The following is a 21,601-nucleotide window of genomic DNA, read 5'->3' as shown; positions in this document are numbered from 1 at the left end:
AATGTGTTGAATGAACAGTATTATAATACAGTGTCCTTACAAACACACATACTGTACATTACCTGGCCAAACAGATATAACTCAGTAAATCCACTTATACTGTATTATCTACATTTGATTTTTGAAAAATAATAACAAATATTTGTTGTACTTGTTTTAATAAGATGTATGACCTTTCTAGATTAAAAATTTGATACATTCAGATGGAAACAACTGATCAACTGATGCTAAGACATCAGATATAATTTAATATACAATAAGATAATAGAAAACTAATTCACTCAATGCAAGACCATAGTAATCTCACAGTGATATCCTAGCTTGATTTACGATGCTAGTACAATTGAAACCACAGAAATGTTTCAGACTTACCAACCAGATGACAAAAGCACAAACAGCAAAAAATAAATGAGTGAAACATTTTCTTCATCAGTTTAGAAAGGGAGAAATGTAGAAAATTACTGTAGTGCGTCTATAATCACCGAGATGAAAACTACTTCTGTGTTAGTATGTCTGTTGTGGGCTGTACTCCAATTCCGCTTTTTTCTCTCTAAACCACAGTCTCTCATGTTTTCACAGAGTTGCATGCCACTGCATTAATTAACTGAAAGAAAAAAGATAGAAGATCAGATAATATCCTGGCAGAAAAGTACTAGCATTTTCTATTAAGTTTACCAACATCTCCTTTAACACTACAACATAACATATACAGCAATACGTATTTCACAATACAGGTAAACACCTATGAAAAATCTCTATGGTAAAATCCTTCATATTAACATATACATTTGTGTTGACAGATGAAGCACAGAAATAAATGAACCATAACATGAAACTATACCTTCTGAAGATACCCATATGAGAATTCTGCTGAATTGAAACAAAGTTTTGCTAAGAGAAATGGTGCAAGAATCCTCCAGACCACTGTGTTGTAATTACAGGAAACATTTAGTGGAAGTTACTGTAGTCAGGACAACTTATGAAAATGTATTTTTGTGTATGTGTATGTTTCTTACTATTGTCTATAGTGTGTTTGTCTATTGTTTGACTGTCAGTTGTGACTTATTTTCTTGAAATAAATTTATAAAAATTTGTCCTTATTCAGAAATCTAAATATATATGCCGCCCAGTTTTTGATGAGGATGCCTTAAATAAATTTAACTAAATTTCTGTGTAGGCATTAAGGGAAATGAAAGGGTAGACAAAATAGCAATACACACCTTGAAAAAATAAATTACAGATACAGGTCCCAGGCTTTCAAGACTACTGTATAGGAAAGAGTCATTAAAGAATGGCAAAACTGTGGGATCAAGAAAGGAAGACATCTTTGATTTAATAATAAAAAAAATATATATATATCAGAAAAAAGTGTTGAGTATGTGCTTGTTATTTGCAGACAATAACCTCAGAGGGAGTGGACATGATAAAGAAAGAATATGACTAATAGGACGCTGAGTAAAAAACATACTGGAGTGTTCTCGGAGTAGGGTTAGGTATTTTTTTAGGTACAAAAAAGGACATGTCCGGAGAAAAAAGGACATCTGGTCACCCTACTAACCACCATTTTCTTCACATAAGGGTGGACGTGGCCATTTGTAAATTTTTATGGTTTTGGCTTTCAGTCTCATCTGCATCCAGCTATTTTTAGCTGTACAAAACAGCTCGTTTTGATGCTTGATATGGCAAATTGGTGTATCTTACCATGTTATTTTCATGTATTATCTTAATTATGAGCACACTGATTTGTAGTGCAAACAATTGTACCATTCACGGCATATCATTCTTCTTATTATTTCCCCATAGCAGCTAATGAACCGGGAGTCACACCAATAACCAAACTGGATGATGATGTCGCCGTACAGCCTCTTTATGTTATAGGCAAAGGTTTTTTTTTTTTTTTTTTTTTTCCTCCATAATAAACTGAAGTACATAAAACCCTCATATTACACACAGTAGGTGGCGGTATGCACCTGAACAAGTTGGTTACCACCCTCCAATAAACCGAGAGAGAGAGACGTCACTGTACCAACGACGAGCTGACTTGACTTGACTGAAATTTTGACTGTTTATTATATTGTCCTCTTTTTAAAGCTGCTTTACAGCAGAATTTAATTTTGTTTCCAATATTGACACACTATTTTCCTGTTTAACACTGTAAAGCTGCTCTGGCACTGTACTGTATAAAGCGATATATAAATAAATGTTTGGAATTGACTTGCTTTAGTAGTTGATTTACTCCAGAAGATGGCAGTAGTGCAACATCAAGCTGCAGTTAAAATTCAATGAAGACGACGAATATTTCGCCTTACAGGACTAGGTTATAGACCGTTTCGCTAGATGTAAACAACAGTGGTCCAGAAGCGCTTCGTGTTTTCTTTTTTTTTATTATATTTTTTTTTATTATTTCACATATACAAATACATCTTAAAGGTGCTAATATAGCATTTTTATCCAGTCAAATGTTATGTTGGTTGTACTTTTTGTGATGTTTGTGTAAAGTTAAAAAGAAAGAAACAGGAAGTGTATCGGGACCGGTATGTTTACATTTAACGAATGGTCTATAGGTTAGAGCTATCCAGAAGTTTCCTACGCCCCGTGAGGCCTTGCGTCAAAAGTGAGAGCTTCTTTCGGTTCAAAGTAAACAACTGGGACGTGACACTCATTCATTCAACAGTTGACAGGAGTTACGGGAAAGTAAAGCCTCTTGAAGCACCGAGACTTTTCCCCGACTGTTTCGGGAAAAGATTCAAAGCTTCGAGGGTGTCGAAAACAGCGCGATCTGGTGGTTATTAAAATATAGACCATCTCGCTAGATGTAAACAAGGTTCAGAAGGTCCTGTTTTTTATTTTATTTATTTATTTTTTTAAATCTTAAAGGAGCTAATGTAACATTTTCATCCAGTCAAATGTTATGCTGGTTGTATTTTTTTTTTTTTTTTCGTGATGTTTGTGTAAAGTAAAAACAAAACAAAAAAAAAAAAAAAAAAACAGAAACAGTGTATCGGGACCAGTATGTTTACATCTAGCGAAATGGTCTATAAAGCAGCCAAAATCCTGAACTCCGTTGGAAGAATCATTCACCACAATTTCTATAGATCGATCCATGTTATATGCACAAATAAAAGCCTAACCGTGTGTGTGTTGGTTTGTTGAATTTACGACTTTGATAAATTAATTTACCCGTGCCATTAAATGCCAGTACGAATATGTAATAGAAGAATAATGTACACGTATATTAATTGCATATGTATTTAATTTTTTATGAAATAATGTGTATTCTTAATATTTCTTAATAGACTGGGTATTTAAAATGTAATTATTAAATAGGTCCCAATGAAAATGTACTGGCAAAGTAAGATCTGGGGGTTGAACATTAGGACACGCAAAGTGAATCACGCGCATGACTGAATGTAATGGCATCTCTCATAAAGGTGTGCATCTTTACAAAGTAAACAATGGTCTAAAAAACTCTTAGCCTCTTTGCTAATTAGCACACAAAATACCATTGGTATACTACGTACGTACTGCCTCACCGGAAGTACCCACGTTCTTTTTTTACAGTAGCGGCCCCCAAAAACTTATGGATAGGGTTTGAGGATGAGGAGCATGGTGCCTCTGTCTGCCTTGAAGGCTAAGGAGCCCAGTGTGAAAGCTGGAGGAGCTGAACACACCGCGTCAGCTGAAGCCTGGGCTCCTTTGGGGTGGGTGGGGTACTTTTAGTATTATTATTATTAAAATAAATAAATAAAATACAGATTCATCACCAGGTGCATAAGATATACAGTAGGTGGCGGTAATGCTCCTACGGAGTGAACGGCCATTCAACAAAAGAAGAAGAAGCATATTCCGCCATCTCAGACAGGCATCGCGCTTTTTTGCTTTCAGAATAATAGAATATAAGACCCTTAGTCTTTTTCAGCAGTGCAGTGAATTTCCAGTCTTTATAAAATATTTCTATCGAGTCGATTTGTCGCCCAATGATTCTTTCTGTCAGTTGATTCTGTGCGACTCTGACACACCCAGAAACCCAGCGGAGCAGATTATGATAACCAATATCCACTGATCGGCTTCGGAAAATACATGTTTCTGTATGTTTTAAATCTACAGAAATCTACAGCAATATGAAGAAGATATTATTGTCGTTCTGTGTGTTCGTAGTGCTTCTAGAAGGTAAAGCTTAGGCTTCTTTATAAACACTTTTGGTTTCACTTTGTAAAACCAGTAAATACTACTAATTTGGCCTTCGCTTATTTTCTTATTCCTGATGTCTGTAACTTGTACCATAGTTTTATGTTATTTAAAATTCCAAGTAGACTAATAAGCCTTAATTACTGCAGACACTCTAAGTTACCTACATCTGCGTGTAAATATATTAGAATTATTCTAAAATATTATATCTAATTAAAATTAATATATTGTAAAATATTAATAAGAATTAAAAATAGTATAATAATTGACTTAAATGACTTTACAATTCATGAGATTTTTTCCTATCTTATGGATGCAGCAAATTATGTCGAATTAGATATAGCTACAAGACAAGGCTAAATGATCTGAATCTATATACTGACAGTGTTTTACCATTTTAATTGTTGACTGTATATTTGTTCTTCTTTGTTTTTCAGCTGTGTTTGGTGAGTCAGTATCAGGGAAGGAGGGAGAGTCTGTCACTCTAGTCACTGGCCTCACTGAAATACAGACAAATGATGTGTTAGAGTGGAGGTTTGGAGCTGAAAAAGATCTCATAGCTAGAATCAATAAAGCAGCTGGTCGGACCGATATAGATGATGAAGTTCTTGGTGGGAAATTCAAAGACCGACTGAAACTGGATGACAAGACTGGATCTCTGACCATCATTAACGTCAGAACCACAGACTCTGGAAATTTTGAAGTCTCCACCACCTTTGCAAAATTTCAGAAGAGCTTCACAGTCGATGGTGAGTGTTTAATGCATTTAGTGCACTTTGGTCTTTATTTGAGAAAAATGATTAATACCACACAGACTTAGTAGTTTACTGAGTGCACTGTTAGTTACTGTGTTTGTTTTTCACTATTAGTCATTTATAAAAAAGAATAATAATGAATAGGATTACAGAATTAAGATATTTTTATCTTAAATATAAATCTATTTTACAGATTCATTTTTTATCGTTAAAATTATTTTTTGCATATTGATACATTTCCAATATCAAGACCAGTTTAAATGGAAAGAAACACAAGTTGACTATTTATTCAGCTAAAGACATTAATTTGGCAATCCACTAGGTTCATAATTTATACGGTCAATCCTTGAAAATAATATGCAGCATAGTATTACAACAACCCATAATGAAATTATTTATATGTATATTTGCTGTTTAGCATGGTCCGTCATAACTGTTTTTCATTTGTTGTGATAAACTTTCAGCTTCATGTTACTTCTGAACAAAAAAGTTGCTTAGTGTAACTTTAAAATGTATTTTTTTAATTCTTGTATTTATTATTTTCTCACCTAATTCCTTTTAATTCCTTTCCGCTTTGATGTTTGTGCATCGACAATTTAAATATTAAAGTACATTTAATGATATCTGTAAACAGAACTCATGACTGACACCTGTCAGTCTAAAAGCCTTATAACAACTGTTGACATGTTTATGAATGTTGTCATGTTTTAGCTCTGCGTTATTTACTTCTTATAATGTTTTGATTGAATTCAGTCCTATGTTCACATCAAACACCAGCCAAAACAGTATAACCAGATCAACAGTGAATGAGAAAATCTGAAGTTACAATCATTAGAATGCTCTTCACTTTAAACAGAATCAGACTCTTATTTATAATATTTTCTTATCTGATGGTTAATCAAATGAAAGCTGGTGATAGAACTTTACACTAATGACTGTCTGTTTTCAGTTGTTTCAGATTCAGGTCTGTCTCCAGGTGCTATAGCAGGAATAGTTGTTTCTGTACTGGTGCTTATAGCTGCACCTGTAGCTGGTGTGTTTTACTACAAGACAAAAAAAGAAGTGTGTAAGTATTATACAGCTGATCCAGCATGAGAAAAAAAAAAGTGCTTTAATGTGCTGCAGATTTATTGTGCTCAAATATTATAGACGGTGGTGAAATGGCAGAATATGACTAATGATTTAACAAGCAGAAGCAGGATGCAGACGTGCATTCATTTCTGTGTGTTTGTATTGTTCTCATTAAAATTTGTTTCATAATCCTCTGTTTTTACAGTATAAACTTCTGTGACAGATGATGGCCATCTCTGGTGAGTAACTCAAATCTTTTGGTGTAATACATTAATTTATTATCATTTAACTAGACATATCAATCATAATTGTAAATCATTATCTTTGGAAATGTGTGACAGGAAAGCACTTGATTTGTGTTCATCAGAGACAATAAGTAAATCATTGTTTTGTGTCTGCAGTGTTTTAATTGTTCATTCTGCATAATGTGTTTTTTTTTTTTTTTGTTTGTTTTTTTTAATTGACGTACAAAATGTGTTTTACTGCATGTAGCTGTTTATGAACAAATGAATGTGTCCTGTGTGAAAGAAAGATGCCACAAATCCTCAGAATTTTAACTTATCTGTTTGTTTTACTTTATTATTACAATCAAACTTTTTATATCAGAATTTCATCTTAGTTTGGCCATATAAATATCAGCAACTGCACCAAATTGTAGTTAGATATACTTCATATATATATAGATGTATATCTAACTACAGTTTATGTATTGCAATTTATATTTTAACTACAATATATATATTAGGGGTGTCACGGTACACAGATGTCACAGTTAGGTAAGTACCTCGGTTCGAGGGTCACCGTTCGATACGATTTCGGTACAACAGGAATAAAAAACAAATCTACTGTCCTTGCTATGCTAGGTTTCTTTTCATTTATTTTGAACAGACAGTAGTAGAAATTACACTTTTTTCCACCTAGATGTGAAAATACTAAATATTATATCAAATTATAATGTTACATATAATCTGCAGCACATATATACATACAAGGAATAAATACTTGAAATATATTTGATTTAGTTAACAGATAAACAAGGGAAAAGAAACAGTGTGACTCATAACGTAGCCTATATTTGAGTTTCAGTTCATTTTTGTGACAAAAGGAAACTTAAATGGCAGAAAGTGACATCCTATTTGTTTTCTTTAATTTACAAAATACCTTTTATAGCGATGCATTATTAAAAAGACAATAAATGACAATGTTTTAAGTTGATTTTGCTGGTATGAGGCCTTTAAAATAACATTATACTACTTAGTCAGTGAGAGGCACGTTCAGAATCAGCACATGGTCACTGTCTAGTCTGCTTTGTTTTCAAATGCGCAACTCTTGTCATTCGCATTTCTTCTGCTTGCGGTTATAAAACAGAGTTGCATTACTGCAGGCACCCCTTCTGGATTGATGGTAAATTGCCTGTATTCATTGTAAGGCCTCATGCACCGAACCGAGATGCCATTCCTGTGACGGTTTGGTACAAAATGCATTGTTACACCCCTTATCTTTATTTATGGAATCTTAACTTTTAATTTCAGCTTTTATTTCCCCAGATTGCACTGCAAAAGGTTGCTGTGACCAAGGGGAGACATACATGCCTTTGATGAGTGAAGACACACAGCTTCAGAATACAAATAATATATCATCTTCTAAAATTGCTCAAAATCATATTTCTCTTCATGTGAAGGAAGTTCACACTGATCTACAGACTAATTCATTGTTATTTGACCATCTAAACGAAATCTAATCAGAATCTCAGATTTCATACTTGCTTCTCCACTCTCAATTACTTGCTTATGAAAATATTTTATGAGCTGGTGTATGTATAGATTATTCTGGGTACGCATGTTTATTCTTAATGTCATGTCTCTCTGTGACTCCCTTTACACTTCTAAAAGATGCTAGAAAGTAAGTTTGTGTCTAATTTGAAAACTGTATATTGTCATTGACTGACACTGTGTGAATCCAGTACTTGAATTGCAGGGATTTTTTGGCTTTTTTTTTTTTTTGTAGTTTTTAAATGTAATTTGAGTTATTTTGCTTTGTTTGTTTATTTTAAAATAGCTTTGTTTTCGTTATACTACGTGATTGCGCTGATTTTGAACCCATTATATATATTTTACATATACTGTTGTGAAACTTCATTCTATCGTGGAATAAACAATAATAGTTATTATTATAGTAATAATAAAATATTCTTGGTCTATTGTCTGGTTTATGTTCAGTTTCGAGAGCCAATCATGATTTTGTCTTAGCTATGAAAATTCTTTTTTTTTTTTTTTTTTTTTTTTTTTTTTTATATTATCTTATTATTTTAGTGGATAGAGTAAGTACGTTTTAGGTAAATTAATTTCAGTTTAAGCGCCATAGTCGCGACTCATGATTCTCAACGTGTCTTGATAGAGAGGACTCGCTTTTGCAAGTTGTTTGGCTACATCAGAAACAATTTTCCCAGTTATGAGGAAAGTAGGAAACTGGCTTCGAATGTCAATGGCACATCTCATCAGTTTCCCTCTTTTCACTCCCTTTCCTTCACTTTTAAATAGCTGGACATTTTACTTTCACTTTTAAATTAGCGGCAATTCGGCGTCAGTTTGTTGAATCCCATTCAAGCAACAACAAATACAACGTTAAACTCACTTAGCCTATAAATTAATCATAACTTAGGCTAGCACTACATAAATTGTAAATAGCCTATATAGTACACAAAACTGAAAATCGGTAAACACCGTGGAAACAAATAAATAGCAACGTAGAACTTTTATTATCAAAACGAATAAGAAAGAAATTACACAAAGTAAAAATCAGCAAACAATGTAGAACCAAATAAATAAGAAACGTATGTTCAAAAAAACTTCGAAAGTGTGCAAGTTTTTTTTTTTTTTTTTTTTTTTTTTTTTTTTTTTTTAAAAAAACATTGTTAATTCTACATGTAAATGAATACGTTATACAAATTGTGTTACATAAATATATGAAATTATGAAATATAGAACATATATATATATATATATATAATTCTGCTGGCTTGTTGCTCACTTGCATTTAAACAAGAAATATTGTAAACAAGATATGTGATTGTGGTTATATATTATTACTATTAATAAATAAATAAATAAATTAAGCAAAACAATATTAAAAATTATCATTCCATAATCAAGTAGTAAAATTATTCCAGGTCCTTGTGAGAACATTTTAATGTTTATTGTATTCACAGAAGTATGACACCAAAAAGTTGCTATTGAAATAAACCAATAAATAAATTCATTTAAAATAAATACACTTCTGTATCACCTTTATGGTGTGTGTGTCTTGTTTCTGTTTTTTATAAGAACATTTTTATATTTGTTTTAGTCACAGAACTACAGGGTGGGCCAGGGTGGGCCATGAGTTATTTACAGAAACTTGTAAATAACTCATGAAAGAATAAAGTTACGTTAAAACCAAGCACACCATTATTTTTCTTGTGAAATTCCCAATAAGTTTGATGTGTGATGTATCCATATAAATGGCCCATCCTGTATAACAGAACACATGCTTTTGAAATTCAACAATTCAGTCAAAGCTGGCAAAGTGTTGTTTTGCCGTTTTGACTTGAATAAATCTTAAAAATTAAAAAAGAAAAAAATATATATTTATGACACTGTTTTATATCACAACTTTAAAGGGTGTGTCTTGTTACAGATAGCAAACATTTTGGTGGTGGTTTTAGCCACAGAACTATAATAGAACAACCCAGCTAGCAAAGTCATTGTTCTAAGAATGCTCAGAGAACATTATGCTACGTTCTGGTAATGTTTTCAGTGACAAGTTTTATTTTAGTTCCCAGAATATTCTTTTAAAAGGTAGAATAACATTCTCTAAAAATATTCTACAAATGTTTATTAATAACAACATTATCCTCTAACATTTTAATAGATTTAAGTGGGACGATTCACATTGGATATTGTTGATGTCAATTTGAAAATAGTTTAGTTTGATGTTACCATTATGGTGAGAAGTTTGCTTTAGTTGAGCAAAATTGACTCCTGAATTTTTGATTTTTTACTCTAGCTGCTGTAGGTATGTGCATTATGGCAAAAACAGCATGAGAAAATGTGGACAGATGATAGTGATCTGATTTTATCTGACACACTTGCACATTGTGGCAACTCAATGGTTCTGAAGACTAAGATTCAGCAGAATTTTAATTAGAAAATTTCAGTGATTTAAAAACAAACAAATTTATTTGACACAAACATCAAGAATCAGTGTATGAATCTCAATGCTGACATGCTGCAATGCATTATGGCTGCATCATACAAAACTCATCCAGGGCACCAAGAATGCATGAAGCATGTCACCATTGTTGAGATTCATACACTGATTCTTGATGTTTGTTTGTGTCAAAGCATTCAGTAGTTCAAATTGATTTGTGAACAGTGTGTTTTAAAAATTAAAGGTAAAAATACATGTTTTCTTATCAGTACATTACTGGATTTTATGCTGTTGAAACACTACTATAATTGCTAATATGAATTTAATAGCAGAGATTAAACTCTAGATGTGATCAGATCACTATGTGATGATAGTGTTAACATCAGCAAGTAGTCAATACCATCTGATCACATTTTCTCTTGCTGTTTTTGCCATAACAAAAAAAAAAAAACAGTTACAGCCACTAGAAAAAAAAAAAATGAAAAGAGTCAAATTGCCCAACTAAAGCAAACACTTCTCACCAAAATGGTGACATCAAACCAAACCTTTACTTTTAATCAACATCTAAACCTCTGTTAATTCCAATAAACTTGTGTAAATGTATGACAGAAATAAAACCAATTTGGTTTATAATAAGTGAAGCTGGTAATGCTGTTTTTGGAGTTATTTAAGGCTGGAGCTTGGCATCAAAAAAAAGATTGGGTTTTCACTTTCAACCAAAATGTGACATCTGAGCAATGTAAATCCACATCTAGTGTGATGGGAATCTTTATTAGAATGTTAGAGGATAATGTTCTAACAATGTTTTCAATAAACATTTGTGGAATGTTTTTAGAGAATGTGATCCTACCTTTTAGGAGAGAATATTATGGGAACTAAAATAAAACTTGCAGCTGAAAATATTTCCAGAATATGAAGCATTTCTAGCTGTGTAATACTATTGAAAATGAAGTAATACATAATTTAGTTTAAAATAAATGCAATCATTTATCTCAGCTTCAAAGGCTGTCTTGTTACAGATTTCATGAAGAACATTTTTCAGTAGTTTTCATTGTCAAAAGAGATGCAGACGTCACGCTATTGACATTCACAAATCGCTTGCAAAACCTTCCAAAGAGTCTCCTGTATTACTGCCCTTTAGAGGAAGATAATGTTGTTTTGACTGAGTTTGACATTCAAACTATTTTAATAAATTAATTTAAAATGCTAGTATTCCATCTCAACTTCAAAAGCTGTGTCTTGTTTTTTGGGCCTAAAATAGCATTCCCATGCAAGTTTTACTGTCATATGTAAATCAGGACACACACTATTGTATTAAATTCAAACCTGTTAATAAATTCATTTAAAATGCATGCAGTTTTCTTTCTCAGATCCAAAGGGTGTGTCTTGTTACTGATTCCTAGAAAAACATTTTGGTGGTGGTTTTAGTCACAGGACTATAATAGAACAGATACTACTGAAAATGAAAGCAATACATAATTTACATTTAAATAAATACAATCTTCTATCTCAGCCTCAAAGGCTGTGTCTTGTTTCAGATCTTGTTTGCAGTAGTTTTCATTGCCATTGTTCATTGTGCAGAAGTCCCACACTTCTGCACAACATTACAAAAATCGCCTGTGCGCAACCTTCCAAAGGGTCTCCTGTATTACTGCCCCCTAGACCAAGACACTGTGGTTTTGACTGAGTTTGACATTCAAAATTGTAAGTTAATTTAAAATCAGTACAGTCTTCTATTTCAACTTTAAATTATGTGTCTTGTTTCTGATTCTTAAATTAACATTTCAATTCAGGTTTCTGTCATATGTCATTCAGGACACATGCTATTAAAATTTTAATCTGTCAATAAATTAATTTAATTGCATGCACTTTTCCATCACAACTTCAAAACCTATATCTTGTTACTGGTTTAGAAGAACATTTTAATGTTGGGACCATGAGAACACAGTCTGATCTTAGACAAAAAAACAACAAATCTGAGCATATTTTTAAAGTTCTGTTTTGAAAATACAAAAACAGTCCATATATAGTATATTATTTTATTGATATATAATACATTGGTCAATAAAAATTACAAAAGATATAAATAAACATACATACATAAATATTTCATTATGCATTACTTAAACAGAAATCTAGCAAGAAAATATTTTCTAGTTTTTTGTTTTTTGTTTCTATATAAATATAAATATAAATATAAATATAAATATAAATATAAATTAAATTAAATTAAATTTTAAATAAATAAAATTACAGAAGGTATTGGATCTTGTTCAGTAATTACAATTATTGGATGAAATGCATTTTAATTAATTTTATTAACTAATTCTAAATGTGTTTATTTAAAAATTTTCAACATTTAAAATTTTTGATTCTAAGTTACAAATGATAAATAAATATAAACATTTGCTAGCTGTCCACAAAACAAACTATGACTTACAGTTCTGTGAAAATACACAGTTGTGGTCAAAAGTTTACATAACCCCTGCAGAATCTGCTAAATATTTTGATTTTGTGATTGATTGATTGATTGATTGATTGATTGATTGATTGATTTTACCATAATAAGAGGGATCACACAAAATGCATTTTATTGTTTAGAACTGTTCTAAAGTCCTAAAGTCAGACATTTTGCATCAAAGATGTTTACATATAATCCACAAAACAAACTAATAGCTGAATTATGTCAGAAGCTTCAATTTACCCAAAGAGTTTGTGAGACCTGGAGATGTTTTCTGAAGAATAGTGGACAGTTTAACTGCTCAAGACAAATAAAGGGGAAAAAAGGAATATACATGATTTTTTTTAAACATTTAATTCAATAGTATGTGTCCTAAATGACATATGAAAGTAAAATCTGAATTAAAATGTTCATTTGGGAATCAAAAACAAAACACACCTTTTGAAGTGGAAATAGAAGACTGTATTGATTTTAAATGAATTTATAAGTTTGAATGTCAAACTCAGTCTTATCAACAGTATGTTCCTCTAGGGGGCAGTAACACAGGACACTCTTTGGAAGGTTTTGCAAGCTAATTTCAAATGTCAATAGTGTGCCTTCTGCATCACTTTTGACAATGAAAACTACTGCAAAATGTTCTTTATGAGATCTGTAACAAGACACAGCCTTTGAAGCTAGAAGCTTGTATTTATTTTAAGTGTAAATTATGTATTGCTTTCATGTTCAATAGTATGTGTTCTATTATAGTTTTGTGGCTAAACCACCACCAAAATGTTCTTACAGGAATCAGTAACAAGACACAGTGTATTTCTATTATCCCTCCTGCAGTAACATCAGCAGCAGTCCCATTAAAAATATTTTATTAGCCCGACACCCATATCTGTTTCTTGCCTAAAAAGATGGGTTTATGATATTTGTATGCTTAATAGATTTGGCTGCTTTAGTCTTTATTGTGTATTCTTAAAATATATTATGTTATTCATTATGGTATTATTTACTTGAACATATGATGTATGGTCATAACAGTAATCAACAGACAGATCAATATGCTGATTGTTACAATACTGGATGTCTTAACACAGATTGAGAGTTTCATATATGTATGCTGTTGGGCAGCACCGGTGATTTCCACTGGACCATACCAGTGAACTTAAGCAAACTAATGAACTTTGGGTGACTTCCAACATATGACAGATACATGTAAACATGTTTGATATATGTCCCATGTGACCATCTCCAACCAATGGGAGATGGTGGAATAAAAGTTATTTTTAAAAATGGCTGATCTAACCAAATTCCACCATTAAAAATGGGCCAGGTGGGCTAGTAATTAATTGTGGCGAACCAGACAGGCATAAGCAATAAAAAACCAGAATTACCAATTTTGGTTAGCATGGATAGGTATAAGAATGGATACCCGGACAGACGGAGACTAGATGCGGTACCTGTTGTCTCAGCTTTGTTGCTTTGTTAGATAAAGTCTTATTTTGACATCTGTAACTCTGCTTCTCGAGCTTCATTTACTCCATTGAGAAAGTTCATCGACTGCTCCACAACACCTTACCCTGGACTTGGTTCACTCTCCGCCTATGGGCTTAATGTACTAAAATATTGGAGGCCCAAATTCTGTATTAATAAATACTATTAACACTAATAACAATTTAACTATTAATAACCTTATTAATATTAATAAAGCAAATGAATGCAATGCGCTAATGCACTCCCCCATAGAAAACACTTAGACTAGCTAATAGACCAAGACCATAATATAAAAAGACCAAATCTGGTACAGAGTTCATTTATAAAATATATGATGCACAGAAAAGCAGACGAGCCCAGAATATGTACTGAATGCCCAGAGTTTCAAGTGTTTTCTCCCCCGTAGAAAAACGTTAAAAACTCATAACATGGCTCAATGGATTACCACATTGCTGTCTACGTACATAGTAGTAGACATCTTAATAAAATATAAAATAAATAAATAATAAAATTATAAAATTCCTATGTTTAATTTAAACTTTACTGAATTCGGCCTCTGTATATTTCATTTATTCCATTAATTAAGCATTTTCTTTCTATGGGGGATTCACATTCTAGGCTATTCTACTTGTCTGTATGCTTTATTAATAAGGTGAATGAAAGGTGGAAAAAGATCTGACATTATTGGTGGAATATGCTGACGCCTTCAACTGTGGTTTTCTAGGCCATTTTGTTTCTGGAGATTTTCTTTTTACTGAAAATGGTAATTAGTGTTATAGCAATGTGTAGCACAGATTTTGTATTTTGATGACAAATTTTCCAGTCTTTGCACCAAAAAAAATAAAGCACTGATGCACTCTTTTGTCTTATAATAAATTTGTATTAGTATTGTATTGTGAGGTGCACATTGTTTACATTGTCTTTGTGGTTTTACAATAAACTTGGCAAATGCTGTAAATGTGTTATAATTCACAAAATGAAAATTCTTCATTAATCAACTGGCACAGACCAAATGAGCTGGCACCCCTTTCATATTTAATTTAATTAATTAATTTATTTATTTTGTGCAAAACAAAATACAAATAGTGCACAGCAAAGTAAATTATATAATATATATATATATATATATATATATAACTACTTTAACAGAAATATAAAATTCATGGTATATAAGATTAAAATGAAGTTATAAATAGCACTTTGGCCACCAGATGGCCTTAACGTACATCATATTGAGGAGAGCTTTGGTAAGCAATTCTTTGTTTTGCATCACGAATACCTTTAGACCACATTCTCTTTTGAATGCCTTATATAGTTTTTCTATATACTTTCCTTTCTTATATAGTGTGCATACATTTTTTTTAATACATTTGCACCCACACATTGAAGGTCTTGTTGATTTTATAATACTTTAACTTGAATTTAAATCCTTGCATATATATTGTTGCATCAATGGATCAAAACACCAGATCTGTTTTCTCCTTTTAGCCACTTGTAGATCTGATGTCATAAACCACAACCGCCACAGTAGCCACGCCCACCATAGCAGAGAGGACCAATCGGATCACAGCTTCGGTAGAACCACAACATTGGACGTGGACATGGACTTCTAAAATAAAAAGTGAGCAAAGAGAACATGATTTTCAACAAGCCGACTTGTTGCTCTCTGTCAGGAATTAAAAGAGTGCAGGTAGTGTCAATTTAAGAAAAATGCTAGCAATTTTCTTAAATACAAAAAATAGAGGGACTTATTTGGGCTTAATAACTATGAACTTTCATTGTATGGAAAAAATAAGTAAATAAATAACCACATATTTCAGCGCTGCCATACCTGAACATGTATGACACAGTTCACTGATGTTGAGATGTGTGGTCTGGTTGCTGATGGGATTGTTGATCACACAGCTGTAGGTGTTTTTATCCTGATATTCCACCTCCAGAGGTAGAGAGAGACTGATGCTGAGATCAGACACACTGATGCTGGACAATAAACTGTTTCCTTTGTACCAGGAGAGAGTCACATGACTCACATTCACCACTGAACACAACAATGAACAATTCTGCTGTGATGATGATGATAAAGAACATTGTGAAGTGTCTCTGCTGATGACAGGAACAGACAGACGAGCTGAAATAAAGGGAATGAAAATATTCAGGGTCTAATTTACAACAAATAATGATTGATTTTTATCATGAGAGTAATTTGTCTCTCTGGGGTCAGTTCTTCCTCTGTAATGCTAATGTTTCTGGAGTTTGACAGCAGTCCTTTAACTAAGGGCAGGTTGATCTCGTGCCTTCGGATCCCACTATTTTTCAACCCAGGCTCATGGAAATAAGTGCCCTATATACATTTCTGCAACACCGCAATGACGTATCTTACTACAGGATTCGTGGCAGTTTCAAAGTGAAACGTTCAGAAAGTGCTGCTAAAACACTCGTTCAGTATGTGAACATGGCATGTTTTATTACGTTGGTACAGACACATATTGCTGCCTTTTTATTAGGCTGTTTGAGGTATTCAAATATCTGGGGAGTGTCGCTAAAGGTTAATGCTCTATGGTGTTGGAAATATCCCCTACACCAAACCCAGCCCTAAATCTACCCGATAGTGTTAACTAATGCAAAAATAAAATGCATTTGTTGATGCTGCTGTGCTATTTTAACATACTTGCGGATTTGAGCTGTTTCATGGGGTTCGTACCAGAGCTCTTCATCAAGTGCAATGCCATATGACATGAGCTGCCGAGCAAACCTGTTGAATTAGAAAACTCACGCATATGAAGCTGACAGTGTTCAAAAGTATCAGTTTTCAAATCGCACAGGATGTTAAAATTGTTTTGAAGTCATAACATAATATTCTGCAAGTAACTGTGAAAATTAGGCTTAATCAAAACTCTGTAAATCATACTTTGTGTGAAAAGGAATACAAGTTGTCATAGTTTTACTGTCTCCAGTGTTCATTTAAACTGGAAACTGCAAAGATCCTTACATATAGGTAATTTATATAGAAGCACGTATTTCCAGTGAGCCTATGTTAATATTTTTAATTACTCCTGTTAAAAGACCAAGATTAATAAAAAAAGGCCTAATTTTACTGTTAATCACTATCATCTTATCATCTTATCATTTTTGTATTAATAGTGGTGTCAATAGATTAAAAAAAAAAAATAATCACACATTTTTTTCTGAAATTAATCATGATAAATTATGATTAATGTGTAGTGGACAGCACATTTCAGGGCCCAGTTTATGGCAGGAGCCCTCCCTGACCACAATACTGGACATAGGTTTGCTACATTTTGATTAGATCTTGGTGAACTAACATAAACAGACTGTCCAACGGCATCAGATAAAGATGCCAGGACAACAGCCAGACACCTCTTAGAGCACAAGAAGACCACCTTTGGTGCAAAGCCTGGGAAGGACAGAACTTCCTATTGGTAAAAATGCAGTTTATGCCCTTCACCCACCTTGAGATTGTTCCTAAGGGTTTGGCCTGTGACCAACCATAAAAATTCCTCAGGACCTCCAGATGCAGCAGCAGTGGGTGAAACTAAGAGAGATCATGGAGATCCATCCAAATCCATTCATAACTAGGTTTACAAACCTTAAAACTGATGCACACTACAACACACATATCTTATACTTATTCAGAGGAATAAGTATTCCTTGTGAAATCAACGTGTAGTGCAACACCTTACACAAACTTAGCATCCCACTCTGATGGAACCAGCCAATCACAGCATGGAAATGGAGAAGCGCCAGATTGCAATCTCCTCCACATCGGAAAGGGATAAAGGTCCAGAAACACCTCCTTGTTCTGAGTCTGCGGCCAGGACTGTAACAGAAACACCCGTTCTGAGTCTGAGTCTTGTAAAAGACACTAACAGAGCAACAAAGTTCTGAGTCTCCGGCATGTCTAGGGGACGTTAACAGAAACACCTTTCTAAGTCTGCCGCCCGTCAGGGTGAGACAATAGCAGAAACACCTCCGTTCTGAGTCTGCAGCCAGTCGAGCTTTTTGAGGCAGCAACAGATACGACCATGTTCTGAGCCTCTAGCCTGCGAGGAATGAGATAATCTACGTTCAGAGTCTTCGTCCAGTTAGACAACAACTGATGCAGCATCCTGAGTCTCCATCCTATAGAGACAAAGCGGATTGACCAAGTTCTGAGTCTCTAGCCCAGAGACGCAGAAGACACACAGACATTTGCAACAAGGTTTAGCTCCGGCATGCAAACCTTCACTTCAATTACTTTTGCTTGCGTGTTCCAAGGACTCCAGGGCCACATCTGCATGTTCCAGATCTTAGGACCCTTGGTGCTCCAGGAGACCAGCATCCTACAGCGCTTCATCTTCAAGGCTGTCGAAACAGATTCCTGCTCCTTTCCCAACTGTACTGCCACCAGCGCAACCAGTGGAAGAAGTCGCCACCACCGGACTGCTCACTCAACCACAGAGAACGTAAATATCACTTCCAAACCTCTTCCAGAGACCTTGGCATTGTTGTATATTATCAGTAAATGATTTTCTAAGTTACATTAGGTATTATATAGCTGATTGCAGTTGATAACAAATTACACATATTTGTTTGATGCACAGTAAGGTTATTTACCTTATTTGTTTCAGAGTAGCAACAGTTTATCTTTCCAGATAACGTAGCTCTGATATAGCAACTCCCAACATAATCACTTGCTTTTTATGCATCTTATGCACTTTATTCCTTCTTCATTCATGGTATTCATTTAGTAGTTGTTGATTACTCTTGTCTATCTTGTTAATAAAATGTATTTTATTACAACTTGTGTCTTCCTTGTGTTGATAATACAGAAGAGGTTCTACAAGTTAGAGATCCCACCAATCTTTCTTATGTGATGTACTCATAACCACACATTAATTGACACGTGATCCAAGAATCATAATGTCAGCTGTGACATGAGTACCCATCACTACCCTATTTCACCTCCCTAGGTTGGCGAAAGCGAAATTTATTACAAATGCCACCTAACAGTACGATTTTTTTATTATACTTGTATATTGCAAAAATTGCACATTCAATCTTCAAATTAATGTAGAAACAACATAAAGGAAGTATATTTTTCATATTTGTTTAATGTTTTTTTTTTTTTTTTTTTATGACTGAAGGCAAGTATTACTGATACCAACTGATGTCTCTAATATTATTTTCCTAATATTTAACCATTGACTATAGCCATTAAACATTACAGTATACTTAAGAGCTTTCAATTTAACATTTCTTTAGACTTGTAATTTAAGTGACCTTAAATCTTCACATAAACCCATTATAATAACTGTGATATAGCCTGTGCCCTCCAGCAAGAAAATATAGCCAAATTTACTAAAGTTATCAAACAGTAAAATCTAAATTAAATAAAAGATAAAGATTAAAACTACAGAAGTTACTGATTTCCCCTTTTTAATTTTGTTTTTTAATTAACAGACATCACAGCAGCTGGTTATTGGGATATGTTCTGCTTCTAAATAAAAGCTTTTTTTTTTTTTTTGTGGTTGTGGGTGGGGTGGCCAAACATAGCCCTGACCTTGCGTTAATTGCGTGAAATAATTTTAACATGTTAAAATGAAAATAAATAAATAACAAATAAAGAAAGAAAGAAAAAAGAAATTGCCTGCATTTAAATCTTAAAAAAAAAAAAAAAAAAAATCCTGAATCTCACAGTACAAGCGTATTTGTATAATATGAAAATAACTAATTTCAAACCATATAGCCTAAACTAGATTTTTACATTTATTAAAGAAAATGTGAGCATCTGTGCAAAATTCACTACCACATAGTTCACACATTGACAGGTAAATTAACTGAAATATTAAGCGTAACTGATCAATACTTAAATCTTTAAAATACAGCCGACTACTCAGGCGAGACACTGCTATGATAATGTACACACTTTTATGATTTTCTGTTAAGCCACCTTGAAACATTGGCTATTCTGAAAAACAACATACAGATAAATTTAAAATAGTATAAATTGTTAATTGTTAAATAGAATTAAACTTTTCATTATAAATAAACAGAAGTAAGGGTAACACTTTAAAATAAGGTTCCATTAGTTAATCTTAGTTAATGCGTTAACTTTTGATTTTAATATTTTCATAATTTTAATGTATTAATAATTAATAACAATGTATTAATAAAAGTGCTTTACAATTGTTTTTCATTGTTCATGTTAACTAACATACTTAACAAATGTTAAAAATGTAAACCTGATGAACATTTGTTATTCTTGTTAGATGTTGCAGAGACAGTCCATCAAGTGTTTTTGAATGGGACTCACTTGATCCTTACTAAGTCAGTGCTAAGAAGACCACTATAGCTGTAGTTTTACTAATATTATACTGTTATAGACAAAACAGGCAAACCTGTAATTGCTCACTCACCATAGACAGTAACATTGAATTTGTATGTGATCATTTTCCTGCGTCTGATGGTTATGTTATAAAGTCCAGAGTCTGTGGTTTTGATGTTTGTGATGGTCAGAGATCCAGTCTGATGATCCAGCTTCAGTCTGGCTCTGAATTTCCCATCAAGAACATCATCACATGTGTTGAAGTGTCTAGCTTCTACATTAATGCGAGCTATATGAACCCCTGGATCTCCAAACGCCCATGTTATCACTTCATCTTTCTCTGTTTTAGTAAGACCAGATTGTAGAGTGACTGAATCTCCCTCCATCACTGATATTGACTTCACTCCATCTGAATCAGCAAACACTCCTGAAGAACAGAAACACATTTCTCAGTCGCACATTGACATACTGAAGAAGAATCAAGCTGTAACTCTAAGCTTGTAGTTTTAAAATTATTACAAGCTTTGGAAATACTCTTTTTATGGTTTTAATTAAGCTCCTCTTAAAAGACAAAAGTGAGTATTTGAGTGTTTGATTTTAATCTAGTTCAGCTAATACATTTGTGTGGGAAGAATCTTTAGACATCAGATGTGAAATACAGCTTCAGGGAGTCGTTACTAGTGTTGGGAAGGTTACTTTGGAAATGTAATAGGTTACAGAGTTTAAACCAGGCAGAGTGAACCTTACAGTAGCACTCAACACTGATTACTGTCAGACTGTCAATCCTTCATCACTTGAATTAAGATTATAATAAGTAAGGGATAGTATACATCTTAATTTTGCGATAACAGCTGGCTGAATGTACATTATTTCACTTATTACACAGCTGCTTGATAGATTATTTAGATGTTTCGTGTCAAAATTATCAGACACGAAACACTGATCTGAGTTGAAATATTTGAACACAAAACTTCCATCAAGAAATCAGTTTCTAGCAAATGACAAGTTTAAACTAGAAATTTTAGGGATACAGTGCAGTCAAACCAGTTTTCTTACACAACATTTCACCACATAAATAACAAAGTAGTAGTAGTAGTTTGTTAGTTATCTTACTTTCCATTACAGTGTAAAAAA

General features: G+C 33.2%; 2 protein-coding genes across 2 annotated transcripts in view; one reads left to right on the top strand and one right to left on the bottom strand.

Annotated features, from left to right (window-relative positions):
- Window positions 1-21,601, top strand: part of LOC127159433 (uncharacterized) — a 34,834-nt gene that overhangs the window by 6,167 nt on the left and 7,066 nt on the right. The gene's annotated exons all lie outside the window — the stretch shown is intronic.
- On the bottom strand, window positions 15,287-21,093 carry LOC127159432 (CD48 antigen-like). Its single transcript, XM_051102253.1, has 3 exons — window positions 20,559-21,093; window positions 15,974-16,270; window positions 15,287-15,751 (listed from the first exon to the last, which is right to left on the bottom strand). Exons 1-3 carry the CDS (start codon window positions 20,911-20,913, stop codon window positions 15,627-15,629), a joined length of 777 nt encoding a protein of 258 aa, XP_050958210.1. The 5' UTR covers window positions 20,914-21,093; the 3' UTR covers window positions 15,287-15,626.

The sequence above is a fragment of the Labeo rohita genome, unplaced genomic scaffold (assembly GCF_022985175.1).
Source record: "Labeo rohita strain BAU-BD-2019 unplaced genomic scaffold, IGBB_LRoh.1.0 scaffold_216, whole genome shotgun sequence".
Taxonomy (NCBI): Eukaryota; Metazoa; Chordata; class Actinopteri; order Cypriniformes; family Cyprinidae; genus Labeo; species Labeo rohita.
The sequence above is the reverse complement of the archived record's forward strand: the minus strand, read 5'-3'. Positions and strand labels throughout refer to the sequence as shown.